This window comes from Lagopus leucura, unplaced genomic scaffold, assembly GCF_019238085.1.
Source record: "Lagopus leucura isolate 7727_CA_CO unplaced genomic scaffold, USGS_WTPT01 Super-Scaffold_100028, whole genome shotgun sequence".
NCBI classification, from domain to species: domain Eukaryota; kingdom Metazoa; phylum Chordata; class Aves; order Galliformes; family Phasianidae; genus Lagopus; species Lagopus leucura.
This window is the reverse complement of record NW_024962279.1, coordinates 2790749-2805894: the sequence shown is the minus strand read 5'-3', so window position 1 is coordinate 2805894 and position 15146 is coordinate 2790749. Positions and strand designations below refer to the sequence as shown.

General features: G+C 47.2%; 2 protein-coding genes across 4 annotated transcripts in view; one reads left to right on the top strand and one right to left on the bottom strand.

The window, feature by feature from the left end:
• LRIG1 (leucine rich repeats and immunoglobulin like domains 1) overlaps window positions 1-15146 on the top strand; it is an 81022-nt gene that overhangs the window by 59501 nt on the left and 6375 nt on the right. Inside the window, 8 exon segments of the mRNA XM_042880806.1 lie at window positions 1064-1207; window positions 4440-4520; window positions 9105-9176; window positions 10409-10480; window positions 11662-11825; window positions 12991-13311; window positions 13884-14165; window positions 14712-15131. Coding sequence (XP_042736740.1) covers window positions 1064-1207; window positions 4440-4520; window positions 9105-9176; window positions 10409-10480; window positions 11662-11825; window positions 12991-13311; window positions 13884-14165; window positions 14712-15131 — 1556 coding nt within the window.
• The window catches only part of SLC25A26 (solute carrier family 25 member 26), a 94277-nt gene continuing 90207 nt past the window's right edge, over window positions 11077-15146 (bottom strand). For 2 of the 3 annotated variants that reach the window (XR_006180804.1, XR_006180806.1), the window contains one exon: window positions 13717-15084. The gene's annotated coding sequence lies outside the window, so the exon portion shown is untranslated. The other variant, XR_006180805.1, reaches the window with a different exon arrangement.

The following is a 15146-nucleotide window of genomic DNA, read 5'->3' as shown; positions in this document are numbered from 1 at the left end:
GAGAAGGATTTCAGTGCTTGTACAAAGCAGCACTCCACTTTTTTTTGAGAAGTTAACAGTCCAAAGCCTCACAGTTTCCAGAGGGACTTGTGCTCCCAAGGCTCCCATTTTCTAAAATCCTATGGAATTGCACTTTGTAGAGAGAAAAGCTTGGGAAAGTGTGAGTAGCAGGATGCATCTGAATGCAGAAAGAAAGAATAAAACCAATGGGGAAACAAGCAAAAAAAAAAAACAACAACAAAACAGCCCTCCAACATTAGTCCCTTGTAAGTGGAGATGATTTCACAGAGACTCTGTGCTCCTTGACAGAAGGGAGCGGGAGGGAAGGCAGCTGGTCTGCAGCGGATACCTCCTTCCTGTGCATGAAAGGAAGCATTCAATTGCCTCGTGGTGAAATGCTTTTGGCTCTAGGCTGGGATGGAGCAGGCCGTGGAGACACCCACACCCAGGTGCCTGGGGCTTGCTGTGCACAAGTGCAGAACGATAAGGCACCTCCTGAATATGGAGTCTGGACACTGCCAAGAGCACGTGTGAACTTCCAGATCTTACTGTTTGGCATCACTGCACCTCGTAAGGTATAAGGAAGGGGGTGCTTTGTCCTCAGAAGATACCCAAATAGAGTGAGGACTGAACACAGCCAGGACTGATAGCTCTTGCTGATATCCAAGCGTTACAGAATATTGAACCCTTCCTGAACATTTGGGGCTGAGGAGGTATGGTGCTCCCAGGCCCTATCTTGGGGACGCAGTGGAGAAAGAGTAGCTTCTTCCCCACATAACTGACAGCATCTGTGCTGGGTTATTGCTCTGATTCATTTCTGGAGGAGTCTCTCTCATGCTCAGAAGACTTCCCCATAGATGGGTGCCAAATGCCTGCTGCCCCATGGTATCATTTGGGAATATTTGCAGGCTGCAGTGCTATTTCCTAATCGAGCTGTTATGTATCCACCCAGTATACACTGCCTCTTGTGAGACTGTTGTGGGATGGGAGGCAGGCACTGGCTGGTGCAGAGGAGTTTGGAACAGACTGGTTGGATGACAAGGGCTGTTGTTTTTCTCCTCAGAATACTCTCTTACAACAACCTTACCAGGCTGGACGAGGGAAGCTTGGCAGACCTTGGAGGACTGCATGTACTGCGGCTGAGCCACAACTCCATCAATCATATTGCAGAAGGTGCCTTCAAGGGACTCAAAAACCTGCGTGTTCTGTAAGTTGCTCCTGCTTGTCAGATACCACAACACCTACCTTCCCTCCTCAGGTTGTGTTCTGACAAACTGTTCTCCTTTGCAGTTTCTCTGGGCTTCTGCATCCTCCTCAGCTGCAAGCTCCCCTGCGTGCTGCACTCTTGTGTTTACCCCATTAGTCAAGTTCAGTGAACTCACAGTTTTTAGCGTAGTTAGGAGAATTGCAATTGGATTGCTCAGTGTTACAGAGTGCTTTCAGAGTAGAGGGCCCCAAAATAAAGTTAAAGGAACATGGGACAGGATCCTGAATGCAGCTCAGCTAAGCAAAAATTCCTAAGGTTCAGCTAACAGCAGAATTCTCTTGCTAGCATACGGAGTTTAATTGAAGTTCTTAGAAAAGGACTGTTTCTGTTGGCTCACTCTATGCTCAGAATCTGTGAAGAATAATTCCTTCCAGTGACAATGTTGAAAACTTGAATATCGCCTGTAAGTGTGCTGTTCAGTGTTTTTGCTGCTACATCTTCTTGGTAAAGGTGGTGCTGAGAAGGAAAAAGCAGTGGCAAAACAAATCCAAAGGTTGGGATCTGCTTATACTTCTGGATTCCAGGAGTTTAACACCCAGGAATGTAGGGCTCAACCATGGTAGCAGGAAGCTGCTGAGGGCACACAGGGCTGAGCCTCCAGGCCACTTATGTTCAGCAGGCTGACTTCATTCTTTGATACTTCGTTCCTCCAGCTATTCTGGTTTGAGTAATTAAAAGGAAATGGGAACAGAGATCTCATCCCCTTTACAGTATTTTCTGCATCTCTCTCCTTTATTGAAATTCACAGTAGAGGAAATGACAGGAAAGTGAGTTTGGGTTTTGTTTTTGTCTTTTTTTTTTTTAAACGAAAGCCTTTCAGCCACTGGGCATTCAGAAAGGGCCTTCTTTGAGGCAGCTGTCAGGAGCGGAACTAAAGGTTTCCAAAGAGAAATGGAGGGAAGGGGAGCTGGCCTTCTCTTTGCTCTGCAGTGAATGTGGAGCCTCTTTTATGTTTAGGGCCGAGGGGGGAGGAGGAGAGGGAGTGTGTGAGTGAGCTCTAATTTAATAAAGAGAAAGGCCTATTGGGTCCTGCACCTGGTGAAAAAGACCCGAGCATGCTTTAATTATGGTCCATTGTTGGGGAGCCTTTGGTGGGTGTGAAACTGCTGAAATGTGGAGCTATTCAAATAGAGGTCAGGCCCAGAGACCTTGCAGCACAATGATTAACAAGGCTGCTAGCATTCAAGCTCAGCCAGCCAGAAAGAATAGGAAATTGGCAACAGGGGCTGGGAGACGAGTTGGAATACAAAGAGAGCAGGGCCAAAGTACCCCACTCTTTCTTTTTTTTTTTTTCTTTATTTTCACCCATTTGTTGAGAAGGGTTTTTTCCTCCTTTCTAACACTAAACCTTTGAGTTGTCTCTGGATGAACAAGCAATCCCGTTTTCTTTTTTCTTTTTCAAGGAAACACAATGTGTGGCAGTCAATTAATAAAAGTGCATGTCAGAGGGTTCCTGTGGGCCGTTCCCACCAGGCTGTCTTTGCCATGGGAAAAGGTTTGCCGATCCAAAGACCAGAAGCCAGTGGTGGATCTGAACAGAGAAGGGATTTGCCTTTTAAAAACCAGACAGACAGAACAGCTGGCATTGGTTTGGCAAGCAGAGGGAAACTGTAGAAACTACAGCTCCAGGAGGAGCTGTTTGCCTCGTCCCACTTAGATAGCACGGAAACTGTCAGCACATGAAAGCATCTCTCCTGCAACTGTCCGTACCCCACTGAGGTGTTGGGTTTTCATCCGTCCCTTTGGCACTGGGGTACCACAGATCACTCTGACATCCGCAGTCGTGCTGGCGGAGGGCGGCGTTCCCCAGGGATGGGGTTCAGCTCTCAGGCTGAAAGCAGCTGAGAAAGAGGCCTTGTGGCTTTGGGCCATCTCCTTTCACGTTGTTAATTCACACACCAAAGCCGAGGGGGACTGCAGCCAGCTTAGGTAGTGCACACAGCAACCTCAGCCCCATCCCGTGTGAATGTTCCCTCGGACATTCTTGTGTGCCTGTGCCTTACAGCCCAAGAGTTAGGCTGTGATGCCTGCGCCTGGCATTTGAAAGAATGCAGTGGGCTTTGTTTCAGAAACGTTTTTCTTTCTTGGTTTTGATATATTTAAACAGATTGATCTGATAGTGGTCTTCAAAAGGTGCGAAAAGAGTACCTGAGGGTTCAAGAGGTTATCTGGATGATTTAGTTGGCTTTGTTGTTGGTTTTTGCTAGGTTTTAAATCGGAGTGATGTAACAAAACCTACAGAGCCTATTTATTTTTTCTTTCTTCTTACTTAACATTAGAAATGATAAATTTCTGTCTGTGTTGCTGGGTATTCAGTGCTAGCTGGAATTAAAGCGCAGGAGGGAAGGATTTTTAAACAGACTGTTTGAACAGCTTTTGTGGATCTTTCTGTTTGTTCTGTCTGCTTGTTTTTCTTCAGACCCTTTTGACTCTCGTAATTGATGGCGAATTTGAAAGCCAAAAGAAGCTAACTCTGGAAAAGGAATTCCAACTTTTCTTTTTTAATGGTTAGACAGAGTTTGGCTTGCGCAATGATGATAGTGCTTTCCTTTGTTGAACTTTCAAGTTCATTGCCAGAAAAAATGCAGCTTTGTAGAAAATACACCATCGTCTTCCTAAGATAAAGCTGTAGGCAAACTGGGCATTGAAACAGCCAAAGTTATCTGAAGTCATGATAGCAGCATTTAAGGACAGCTGTTAAACCCTGGTTGTTCAGATTGAATGTCCTGGTGGGATTTAAATTGAAAGGGGAGCAGTGCTTTCCTTTGCCTTCAGTGGGCACCATGCAAATGCAGTGAAATTTCACCATCAGAGACGTAGGAAGGGACTCCCTGCCTCACCGTATCTACCAGTTCCCTTTGGTTCTTTCAGTTTACTTTGGGGACTGTATGTTTTTTGTTTGGTTTCTTTTTGTTTGGATAAACAAAACTAGAACAGGACTACACCCTGCGTGTTTGAAAAGTAGCTGCTGGGGCTTCAGCCAGGAAGAAAACACTTTAGTGTTAAAAAGTGATTAGTGTGGCTTTGCTGCAGGACTTAACCAGTTTTGATAAGTACTATGACAAAGTGGGAAGCTCTTTGTTTGCCATTCTCAGACTTTCTTATGTTTGTTTTTAGTGATGACCCTAGGACTTAGACACCGATTATGAGCTTTCTCTTGTCCTCTCCCCAGGGAACTGGACCACAATGACATCTCAGGCACAATAGAGGACACCAACGGAGCCTTTACAGGCCTCGAAAATCTGAGCAAGCTGTGAGTATCCCTGGCTTGAAGTTCTGCTGAGCAGTTGTGCTGTGTGCCTCTGGGGGTGGATCTCTCTCCTCTCTGATGCTGTTTTCCTTCCCTCGGAACAAGATAGAAATCCACAGAACATCTGAGGCAAGGTAGTTCTGCAGATAGGAGGCAGTTCTGGGCCTTTGAAAGCACACATAGTTGCTTACTGTGTGTCTTACACCGTAGTTCAGAAACTGGAGAGAGAAACTTAGGTTGTTTTCAGCTCTAAGATGTAGGCCAACTATTCTTTGCTTCTAAAATCAAACAGCAACCAAAGCCCCCTTGCAATCTTCAACAAACCACCGACTGATGGAGTGAATAACAATAAACAGAGAAAAATGGTACCATTTCCTGTAACAGCAGAGGATTGAGGCAGGATTCATTTCTGTGGGATACTCTGTCTGAGAGTGATCTTTTGGGCTTGCTTCCATGTGCAGTGACAATAAAAGGCACCATGGGGCACAGGCTCTTAAAGAGATAAAAAGAAACCTAAGGCAAGCATGCGCCCTGCAAATGTTTATTGCTTGCTTGGCCTTCACAAGTATTCTCACATTGCTCTGTCTGTGCTTGTTCGTATTCCATTTGAAATCAGTTATATAAATCAGCCCTGTCAGGGAAGCCTCTGATGGCTTGTGACAAACCAAGAGTCTTTCTAATCATTACCTCTTGCCTTTGTTTAAGTTCTCAGCACCCTCCCATCACGCTGTCTCTGATGCTGGGATGGCACAGCTAGAGGTGCAGTAAAAGTACCTCGATGGATAGCAGATGGCCAGAATGAACCCTGGCAGGCGGTATATTGTCGTGTTCTCATTAGAGGCTCCTGGGGGAGTGGGAAGAGCCGTGCAGGACTGGTGGGGCCGTAATGCTTAGATGGAGGAGAAAAAATTCAAGTCCCAGACATAGATGGCAATGGATCGTTGCTGAGAGGAGTCGCTGGGTCGAAGAAGAGGGGAAACAAGTTGCAGCTACAAGTAAAGTAAGGCAGAAGGAAGAGATGGAGTTGAGGGCAGGCAGGGGGGCAGAACGTGTGTGGGAGGGAGAGAAGCCAGTAGGAATTTCTGTGTGTGAGTTGGGAAATCTTCCCTCCAGTTGCTTAAAAAAAGAAAAGCAGAGGTGGCAGATGTGGTGGGTGGGAGAGTCCTTGGCTGATGGTATTGGAGTCCTCACATCTATCTGACGAAAACAGAGAGCACATGGGAGTGGTCAAAGGGGCAGTGGGAGCTGAGGCTTTGTCCAGAGGGACTTGCAGGCTGTGCTCTGAGTCTGAAAGGAGTGCTGCTCTGACAGGAGAGGGGAGAGGTCGCTGTCCTGCTGGGAGTCACCACAGGGCATCACTGCCATGTGGCCACTGTCATGGAATACAAGTAGTGCTCCTGCGTACCTGAGTGTGTCAGAAGTGTTGGGTGCAAATGGCAGAAGTGAAACAGCCAGAGGGGAGAGCACCAGGGGAAAGAGTTCAGAAGGATTGACTCAGTGACCAGGAGGAATGAGCACTGGTGAGCTGTGGGGGTCAGGCAGAGGCCAGGAGGAGCAGGATGGAGCAAAGAGCCTGCAGGGCTTTGTGGGCTGTGTGCTTGGAGCTCTGTGCAGAGTCCTATTGCTGCTGGTGGAGCAGCCCAGCCTATTCGTAGTAAAGTGTGTGAGGTGCTGAACAGCTGCCCAGAGAGGCTGTGGACGCCCCATCCCTGGAGGTGTTCAAGGCCAGGTTGGATGGGGCCCTGGGCAGCCTGGGCTGGTATTAAATGGGGAGGTTGGTGGCAGGGGGGTTGGAGATTCATGATCCTTGAGGTCCCTTCCAACCCTGGCCATTCTGTGATTCTGTGGTCATTGGGCACAGACAGCAGCTCCAAAAGATGGCTGGTTTTGTCTGTTGTTTTGTATGTGGCAGGAGCTCGTGCAAGTGTAAAGAAGACTGAGTTTGCAGCAAACTCCATAGCCTGGCACAGCACGCAGACCAGGTTGGCAGACAGGAGAGGTTTGGTTACACAACAGCAAACCTGCCACAGGGCAGCTGGTTGTTCCTTTGCTGGGATCGTTTCTTGTCCGTCAGACTGCAAGGGCAGAAAAAGCCTTCTGAGTATGAGATTATTTCATTGTAGAGCATTCTGGGCACACTAGGGAACGTGCACTTTAAAAGCAGTGTGCTGGGGTCCACTTTAGCTCATCAGCACTTAAATCCCAAACTTGTAATTTCATCTAAGGCTGAAGTGAGTGTTATTCTTGCTGGCAGGGTTTTTTTCTTAAATAAAGTAAAACAGCAGCCTCTGCAGAGAACATCTCACCGCCTGATTTAAGGCCTGTGTTTAAACCATCAATAGGCTTTAAATGCATTAGCATACAAAAAAATAAATGGGCACTTCAGAGGAGACCTTCCAATGAATTAATAATCACCTCGGCTCTGTGGAGATTGCCTTAAAAGCTGCTCCCCTTTGATCTGGCACAGATTAGCCTCTGAAAGGATTTAACGGGGAGAGGGTTGTTCGCTGAAATGAAGGTGTTAAACTGAGAGGTGGGAGGCCAGTCACTTTAGCCTTCCCTGAATTATATATGAAGCTGTCCAGGATGGAGAGCACAGGCCTAAATTAAAATGTTTCTTCAAGAAAGGGAGTCGAGAAGCACCGAAGCATGAAAAGCATCAGTGGAATCGCTGGGGAGCAACCGGTTCTCCTAATTATTCAAGCTGCTCAATGTAACCGGTTTTTTTGATGGCTCACTCAGTGACTGAGATCTTCCTGCAGGTGCAGAACTGGCTGGAGTAGAAAATGCTGCTTTCTAATGAATTGCGTGCCTGGCTTCTAATTACACTTGTGCAATCACTGGGAGAGCGCGGTCGCGCCCAGCTCTGCTCACAGCAGCACGACTGGGGGCTGCAGCAGGCAGACGAGCAGCAGGGCTGGATGCCACGGCCCTTGGAAGGGGCTGCTGGGTCACAGAAGTGGCTGTTCGAGATCTGAAAGGCAGAAATGAGTTTTCTGGGGCACGGTGTTATTGCCAGTATGGTATGGATTTCTCACAAACGTAACCATAAAGTTGTTTGCAGGTGGCTTATAAATGTGGGTATCCAGAACACCAGGCTTCCTGCTTACCTCTGCACAGATAGAGATGTGTTGAAAGAATCATCATCAGCTTTCAAAGCTGGGGCCCTGGGCAGCCAGGTCTGGTACCAGATCTGGAGGTTGGTGGCCCTGCATGTGGCTGAGGGTTGGAACTTGGTGATCCTTGGGGTCCGTTCCAACCCAAGCCATTCTCTGATTCTGTGATTCCAGATCTACTGGAAACAGTAAACACAAATCTCCAGTTATCAAATCCAAGTTCAGCATAGCATTTAGGATTATGGCTCCAGAAATTAGTGCGTATGGATGTAGCCATATGGCCAAAGTTTGCATACAGTAAATTATGTATTTTAGCTAGAACATAGAGCAGTTCTATGCTCTAGGACTTCTGATGCACTGATCTTGTATCTCGATTTGGTAGCAAGCAGTGCCATGATCGTAGTGTAATTAGCACTAATTGTGTGTTGCACCCTATGTTTGAAAGAAAATTCTTGAAGGAAGAGTCAAAAGCAGCACCTGATGTGCCAGTCTGTGTACTGGATCTGTTAGTAATGACTTGCATTGGAAGCCACGTCAAGCAAGAGGTGATAAACAGATGCACCTGGCAGATAAACCTCATGCAGAGAGAGCTTGGGGAAGGAAAGAATTTCCTAATTGATGATACTGGCTGATGTTTCTGTAAAACAGTCGAGGATATCATCTGTTCTGTATGAACCCTGACCAGTCCTGGTCAATATTTATAGAAGACTGAACACCAGCTGGGCTGCGAGCACTCAGCTGGCTCTTGCCTACTGATGACCCCCCTCTTGCTGGTGGGCAGGAATGGTCTGTGGCCACAGATACAGGCAAGCGTGCTCCTTGTTTCGGTCTCTCTGCACATTATCTTTTCTCTCTTTCCCTTTGGCCCCTGAAATTACTGCTCTGCTGTCAGTGTATTATTCTGCTCTGCTCCTGTATTTACAGGAGGCCAAGGAGGGAGGTCAGCACTCACTTTGGTTGGGTGCTGCATGCACACAGCCCGGGGACAGCCCCAGCCCTTGTGTGTGTCTGGCCAGGCAGGCCAAGCAGCAGGGGAGAGATTGCCACTCTTTTACTATGCAGGAAGAAGTCAGAAATGAAAAGTGTTTCAGGAAGAGACCAAAGTCTTGTTAAACTGTCGTTGCACTTAATCCTGACCAAAGCCAGCCTTCAAAGAATAGAGGGGACCTTCTGTTACTCAGCAAGCTGGTTTCCAGGCACTGGAGCAAACCTGCCTCTTTACATGATATGGCACATTCCCTTTTGTGCTGTCATCACTATTAAATTCAAACACAGATAAAAGGATTTAATTTCAGGAGTGGGAAAGCGAATGTATTTCAGCCCTCTTAATCTCCATGCAGTTCAGATTTCCCGGGACTTGCACTGAGCGCGTACATCAGATAAAGCCACGCTAATTGTGTTCCTTCTTTTTCTGCCTCCCTCTCCCCATTTTCTTTCTGTTTATCTGGCACTGGATGTTTGGAAACTGCAGAACTCTGTTTGGAAACAAGATCAAGTCAGTGGCCAAGAAAGCGTTCTCAGGGTTGGAGGCCCTGGAGCACCTGTGAGTAACCCACCATGCCTCGCAGTTTGGGAAGGGGGGTCTGCCAAAAGTTGCTGCCTGAGAGATCTGCTAGCAATTTAATAGTGTCTTTGTAAACTGAGAAGCCAGTCCATTTGTGGGGGCCACCTGCTTCCTTCTCATTATAAGTCTGCCTCAACTTTGGCCTTTTTTTGTGCCAGAACAAAGTTATAGAACATATGGCAAATCTGCATGCTCTTAATTTTTTGGTTTGTTCTTGGATAAATACGCCTTGACTTGCATACTGCTATTGTGCAGGCTGTTGGCAATGAAAATGTGCTATTTCAGATGGAGCTCGCACTCTTCCTCCCTTGCCCTGACTTCTTCCTAAATCTGGGCAGTGACGCATGTTGCAAATGACTGCTCGTGATGCAGCATTGCACATCGCCATTCGGCACAACTGCCTTAGAGCGATTTGCAAGAAGCAGATTTTGGCTGCCACTGTGTAATTTTTTTCTGTGATCCAAGGCTGATGACTCCAGCAGTGACTCATGAATAGCTTCCTTTCTGAATTAAGACACGTTAAAGTATCTGTGACTTTGCTGTCGGTGTTTCACTGACTGCTGATCGTTAAGAAATGTTGTGAGCACTGAGAATGTAGTGACTGCCTGATCCAGGGGGTACCTTCCCTGCTAAAGGGTCCCTTGTCAGTGCTGCATGGAGAGCTCCTCTGCAAGCAGAGCTGGCACTGGTCTGTCTTGCACTTGACTTATTAAATGCAAGCCTGAAATCTGACACTGTCCTTTTCAGAAGACAACTGAATTGTTTTAGTTAGCAGTAGTTGAGAGGGAAGCTGTTAAGAATACGTTATTTTGGAAGCTTTGCTGAGTATCCCCTCAAAGTGACTTTGCGAGATGCCGTTCGGTGCAATATTAGCTTTCTGCACGTTTGTTGAAGGGCTGGCCTGGGAAACAACATTTCTGACTATCTTCGGTTATTGAGAGGGCTGAGGAGTTTGTGAGACTGAGAAAGTGGGGTAGGGACCGACTCAGTCATTTATTCCTGAATGTTTTGTTCATTTACCATTGCCTGGCGTTACCTGTTTGATAGGAATGTGTTTTGAAACCTATTTCCACGAGCTTCAAGTGTCTTCACCAGTCTTCACCAGAAGCTAAAATCTCACTTGCTTACTAGGGTCAGCGCTTGGGTATGGAGAGATTTTGTCACAGCCATAATGTCCTGTTGTTCACATTGCCTGTGGTTGTGTTCTGCAGGAACCTTGGAGATAACGCCATCCGCTCCATCCAAGCAGATGCTTTTGCTAAGATGAAGAGCCTGCGGCAGCTGTAAGTAACTGGGCTGTGCACACCATGAAGGAGCAAGGATCTTTCTTGCCCTGGACGTGAGAAGTAGCACGTTGTTTCCAATGGGGTGTTATTCACATTACTGTTCATTTATTTCCTCCTCCCCGCTGTCCTCCTCTGCAGGGTATTTTTACACACGAGTAGCTGTCACAGGAACATCTTGAATTTAATAGTGAGTGAAATTAGATCATCAGAACAGGTTCTTCCAGCAGGTTCGCATCTGTGTAATGATTCATCTCCACTCAGGAAGTCCAGCCCAGGTCCTGTTAGCCGTCTCTCCTTCTCACACTGTCACAGATTTAATTCCCAGTTGCCCATCTGCTCCCCTGCAGTACCTATGTTTAGGGTTCACATACTGTACTGACATTTCAGTGATAGCACCATTTGGACTGAATCCACTTGTCATCCAGCCTTCTGGTGTAAAAATACAGATATGTCATCGGAGCTGCCGCTTGCGCTCCAGGCTGGGGCTCTGCCCTGTTATCAGACACTGTTTCCAGTCTTGCCTGGTTTCCTTTTCTCCTCCATAAATATTTAATCCACTCTCACCACTCTGAAGTAGTGCAGTTTGTGGAAGAAGAAATCACTTAGTTGGTACTCAGGCAAGTTCAGGGTCTTCTTCCTGACTTTGAAAACGGGAATCAGACAACTGATGCTGGCAGTGACATGAGTACAGTGACTGCGGGGTCAGTAAGATCAGGTTGCATGCCCACTGTCTCTTTAACCACTTTATCTATTGCTACACTGGCTCTTGAAACAAAATAGAGGAGAAAGGCTGATCTGGTCTTACTGAAAAAAAAAAATAATCCTGAGTCTCCACTTCTGTTTGCACCCATAGCTCTTTCCTTAACAGAAGGTGCTGAGTTACTGTTAGAACGCTGATAAATGCTGCTGGGGACCACTCTGAAAACTGAATAATAAGGCACCAGGGAGTTTCTCTGGAATACAGGGAGGCGTTGTTTTGTGTGGAGATGAAATGCCACTTAAATGTGTGACGTAGGTAGCTTCATCAGTGCTTTGCGGACAACCTGCAGGCCTTTTCTTCCTTCCACTCCTGCTGAAGGGAAGGGAGGAATGTGACTAACATGAAAGGGCCGTGAGCTTTGCAGCCCTCCCTCCGTGCAGAACTCACAGCGAGCTGTGTTGGATTTGTTTCCCCGCAGCCACATCAACAGCGACAGCTTCCTCTGTGACTGCCAGCTGAAATGGCTGCCCCCGTGGTTGGTGGAGAAAGAGCTGCAGTCCTTCGTGGTGGCCACCTGCGCCCATCCCGAGTCGCTGAAGAGCAAAAGCATTTTTGCTGTCCTGCCAGAAAGTTTTGTGTGTGGTAAGTCTTGCTTGTGTGTTTTGAGGTTGTACGAAGGGCAGAACTCACTTGGGAAACATTTTCTTTGACTACTAGCATGTTATTATGAGAGGGTTTCTGTTTTGTTTTGGTATTCAATGGGATCAAAGGAAGCCCAAGCCTGCATTTGGAAAATTTGTCATTGGCTACAATTTATTTCCCACCACAACCGCACAGCGCATCGCCTGCATCGCGTGAATCCTGCACAGGGCTCCACGGCTATTAAATCAAAAGGGACTGATGCTCATTCCAGCTCCAAATGGGGCTGCACAGCTGCACTTGGCTTGATATTACCAAGACTGCAGCTGGAAAGTTTTTCATCTTGCAGCACTCTGAGCTCGCTCTGTGGCTCTGTGTTCTTTGCTTACCTTTTCTCCTTCTTGCAAACAAGAACAAGGAGTTAAAAAAAAAAAAAGAGGAGAACCTCCCCATCACAGCTCCTTTTATTGGACCATCTAGGCATTATACAGGAACCGACTGGCTAACACCTGAATTATTACCATTTTTCATCTAAGTGGCACCTACTGGTGTTCTCCTACTCACTCTCTGAAGTTGACTCTGCACCTGAGCTTTGGTTGCAAAGAGTCTTCAGTAAACACTTGGCATGCACAAATGTCTGCAGCTTCCCTAGTAAAGAAATATAAATGATCAAAGGAGACTGAAGTGATGCTCATACATCCGGATTCTGGGCAACACCACCATCCCACCACCATCTAGGACCTTTCACTGCTAATGCAGCACTGGAGTTTAAGTCATAAATTCAGCATTGTTTCCTTTGTGCATGGGCTGTGCAGGGAAGGATAGTTTCTTTAGACCAGTGTATTTCTGAGGTTCAGCTGCATGGGTGAAAAGAGCTGGGCATCCGCTGGTTTGCAGACTATCTCATTCAGATTAACAGAAGGAACCCGAGAAACAAGAGCCTTAGCTTAGACCGGCCACTCAGTGGAGGTGCATTATGTGTGCATTGTCCCAAAGGTGGGTGCTTAGCAAGAGCAAGCTGCTTTTCTGGCGTAGACAGCAGGGGATGTAAAGACAGAAGGGTAATAATGTCTTCCACTAAATGCTGCTCGTTTCTAGTTGCACCTCTTTGCTTGTTCCAGTCTGCCCTTAGAGTCCAGTACTAACAGGGCTTTCTGTTTCCTCTCAGATGATTTCCCCAAGCCTCAGATCATCATCCAGCCAGAGACCACGGTGGCCGTCCTTGGGAAGGACATCCGTTTCACGTGCTCGGCTGCCAGCAGCAGCAGCTCCCCCATGATGTTTGCGTGGAAGAAAGACAACGAAGTGCTGCATAATGCTGAGATTGAGAACTTTGCCCACGTGCGGGCGAAGGATGGCGAGGTGATGGAATACACCACCATTCTGCACCTCCGCCACGTCACCTTTGCCCACGAGGGCCGATACCAGTGCATCATCACCAACCACTTTGGCTCCACCTACTCCAACAAGGCTCGACTCACTGTTAATGGTGAGTAGCAAGCCGAGTTCTCCTTCCCTCCCTCAGCAATTCTCTGGGGCCAGCTGTAAACCTGTAAACTCCTGAGGGTTTTGCAGGAGAAGTTCGTAACCTCTTCACACCAGCTGCTTGCCTCTCAGGGGATGCTGAGAATGCCACGTGAGGAGCACATGCCAGGCTGTGATGGCTGCCATCCAGCCAGGCACGGTTTTAATGGCTGTAATCACTTGTCTTTGGCTGTTCCAGTGGAGTCTTTGCCCATGGGAGTAAAAAAGTATAGAAAGAAAAGAGACTGTAGTGATTGAAAGTAGGAGGGATAATGGGTTTTGTTTCCAGCTTAATCACAGAAGAAAATCAGCTTTGATTCCAGCTCTAATGATCCTGAGTGGGGTGTCCTGGACAGGTATGTGCTATGGAGATAAAAGACACATAAAAAATAGATTAAAAAAGCATCTTGTCATCTGTTGCCTATAGATAATTATCATGTCCACGTCCTGCCTAGGAAGGAAAGCAATTAGAACTGCCTGGAAAGTTGTGTTTTCTCCATAGAACTGCTCATCCTTTTTTCTATTTTTCTTTATCAGTGCTGCCCTCCTTTATCAAAACTCCCCACGACATCACCAGCAGGACAGGGACAACGGCACGGCTGGAGTGTGCAGCTGAAGGACACCCCACCCCACAAATTGCCTGGCAGAAAGATGGGGGCACAGACTTCCCTGCAGCCCGGGAACGCCGCATGCACGTCATGCCTGATGATGATGTCTTCTTCATTACGGATGTGAAGATAGAAGATATGGGTGTCTACAGCTGCACAGCACAGAACTCTGCAGGGTCTGTGCTTGCAAATGCCACCCTGACTGTACTGGGTAAGATGCCCGAGAGTCCCTGAAAGACTGACTGGTCTAGAAGCAGGAACTGGAAGGGATTGTTCTTTAGCAGATGCAGAAAGGGGACAAAGAGGCCATGCTCTGCGTTTTTCTTGTTCATTCTTCTACACTGTAGTTAACTAGGGAAAAAAAGCCTGCTAATTAAAAAAAAGGAGCTCTGAGTCACATTTCCTCTGTTCTGGGGAGCCCCTGTAGCCATGCTATTTCCTACCTAGGAAATTGACTTCAAAAGGAATTTGTGCTCTCTTTCTCTGGCCTTGCCAGATTATTCACGTGTGTCAGCCATTGCCTCCATAGCCGAGGCTTTTTCTCTGTAGTGAACACTACCACCACCAAGTTAAGAGACTGCTTTGGTCATGATTTTTAGATCTGTTTGGTACACAGCTTCCACAGTCCTAGGCACGTGGCCACATACTGCACTGCCAAGTATTTGTCTGCAGAAACATGAGTTACGTTCAATGCTGTTAAAAGAAAAACGTTGTCACGGTATCCCCACGAATTAATTTCTGCTTTATTCCCCTGCAGAGACGCCGTCTTTGATTCACCCACTGGAAGACCACGTAGTGTCTGTAGGTGAGACTGTGGCTCTTCAGTGCAAAGCCACGGGGAGCCCACCGCCCCGCATTACCTGGCTGAAAGGCGACCAGCCCCTGATCGTGACAGAAAGGCATCACTTCACCTCTGGCAACCAGCTCCTCATCGTTAGGAATGTTGTCTTGGAAGACGCTGGGAAATACACATGTGAGATGTCCAACACCCTGGGGACAGAGCGTGCGCACAGCCACGTGAGCATCTTACAGTCTCTTGGCTGCAGAAAGGACCGTACCACTGTGGGGATCATCACCATTGCTGTGGTGTGTAGCATTGTGCTGACTTCGCTGGTCTGGGTCTGCATCATCTACCAAACCAGAAAGAAGAGTGAGGAATACAGTGTGACCAACACAGGTACCTCCAGTATCC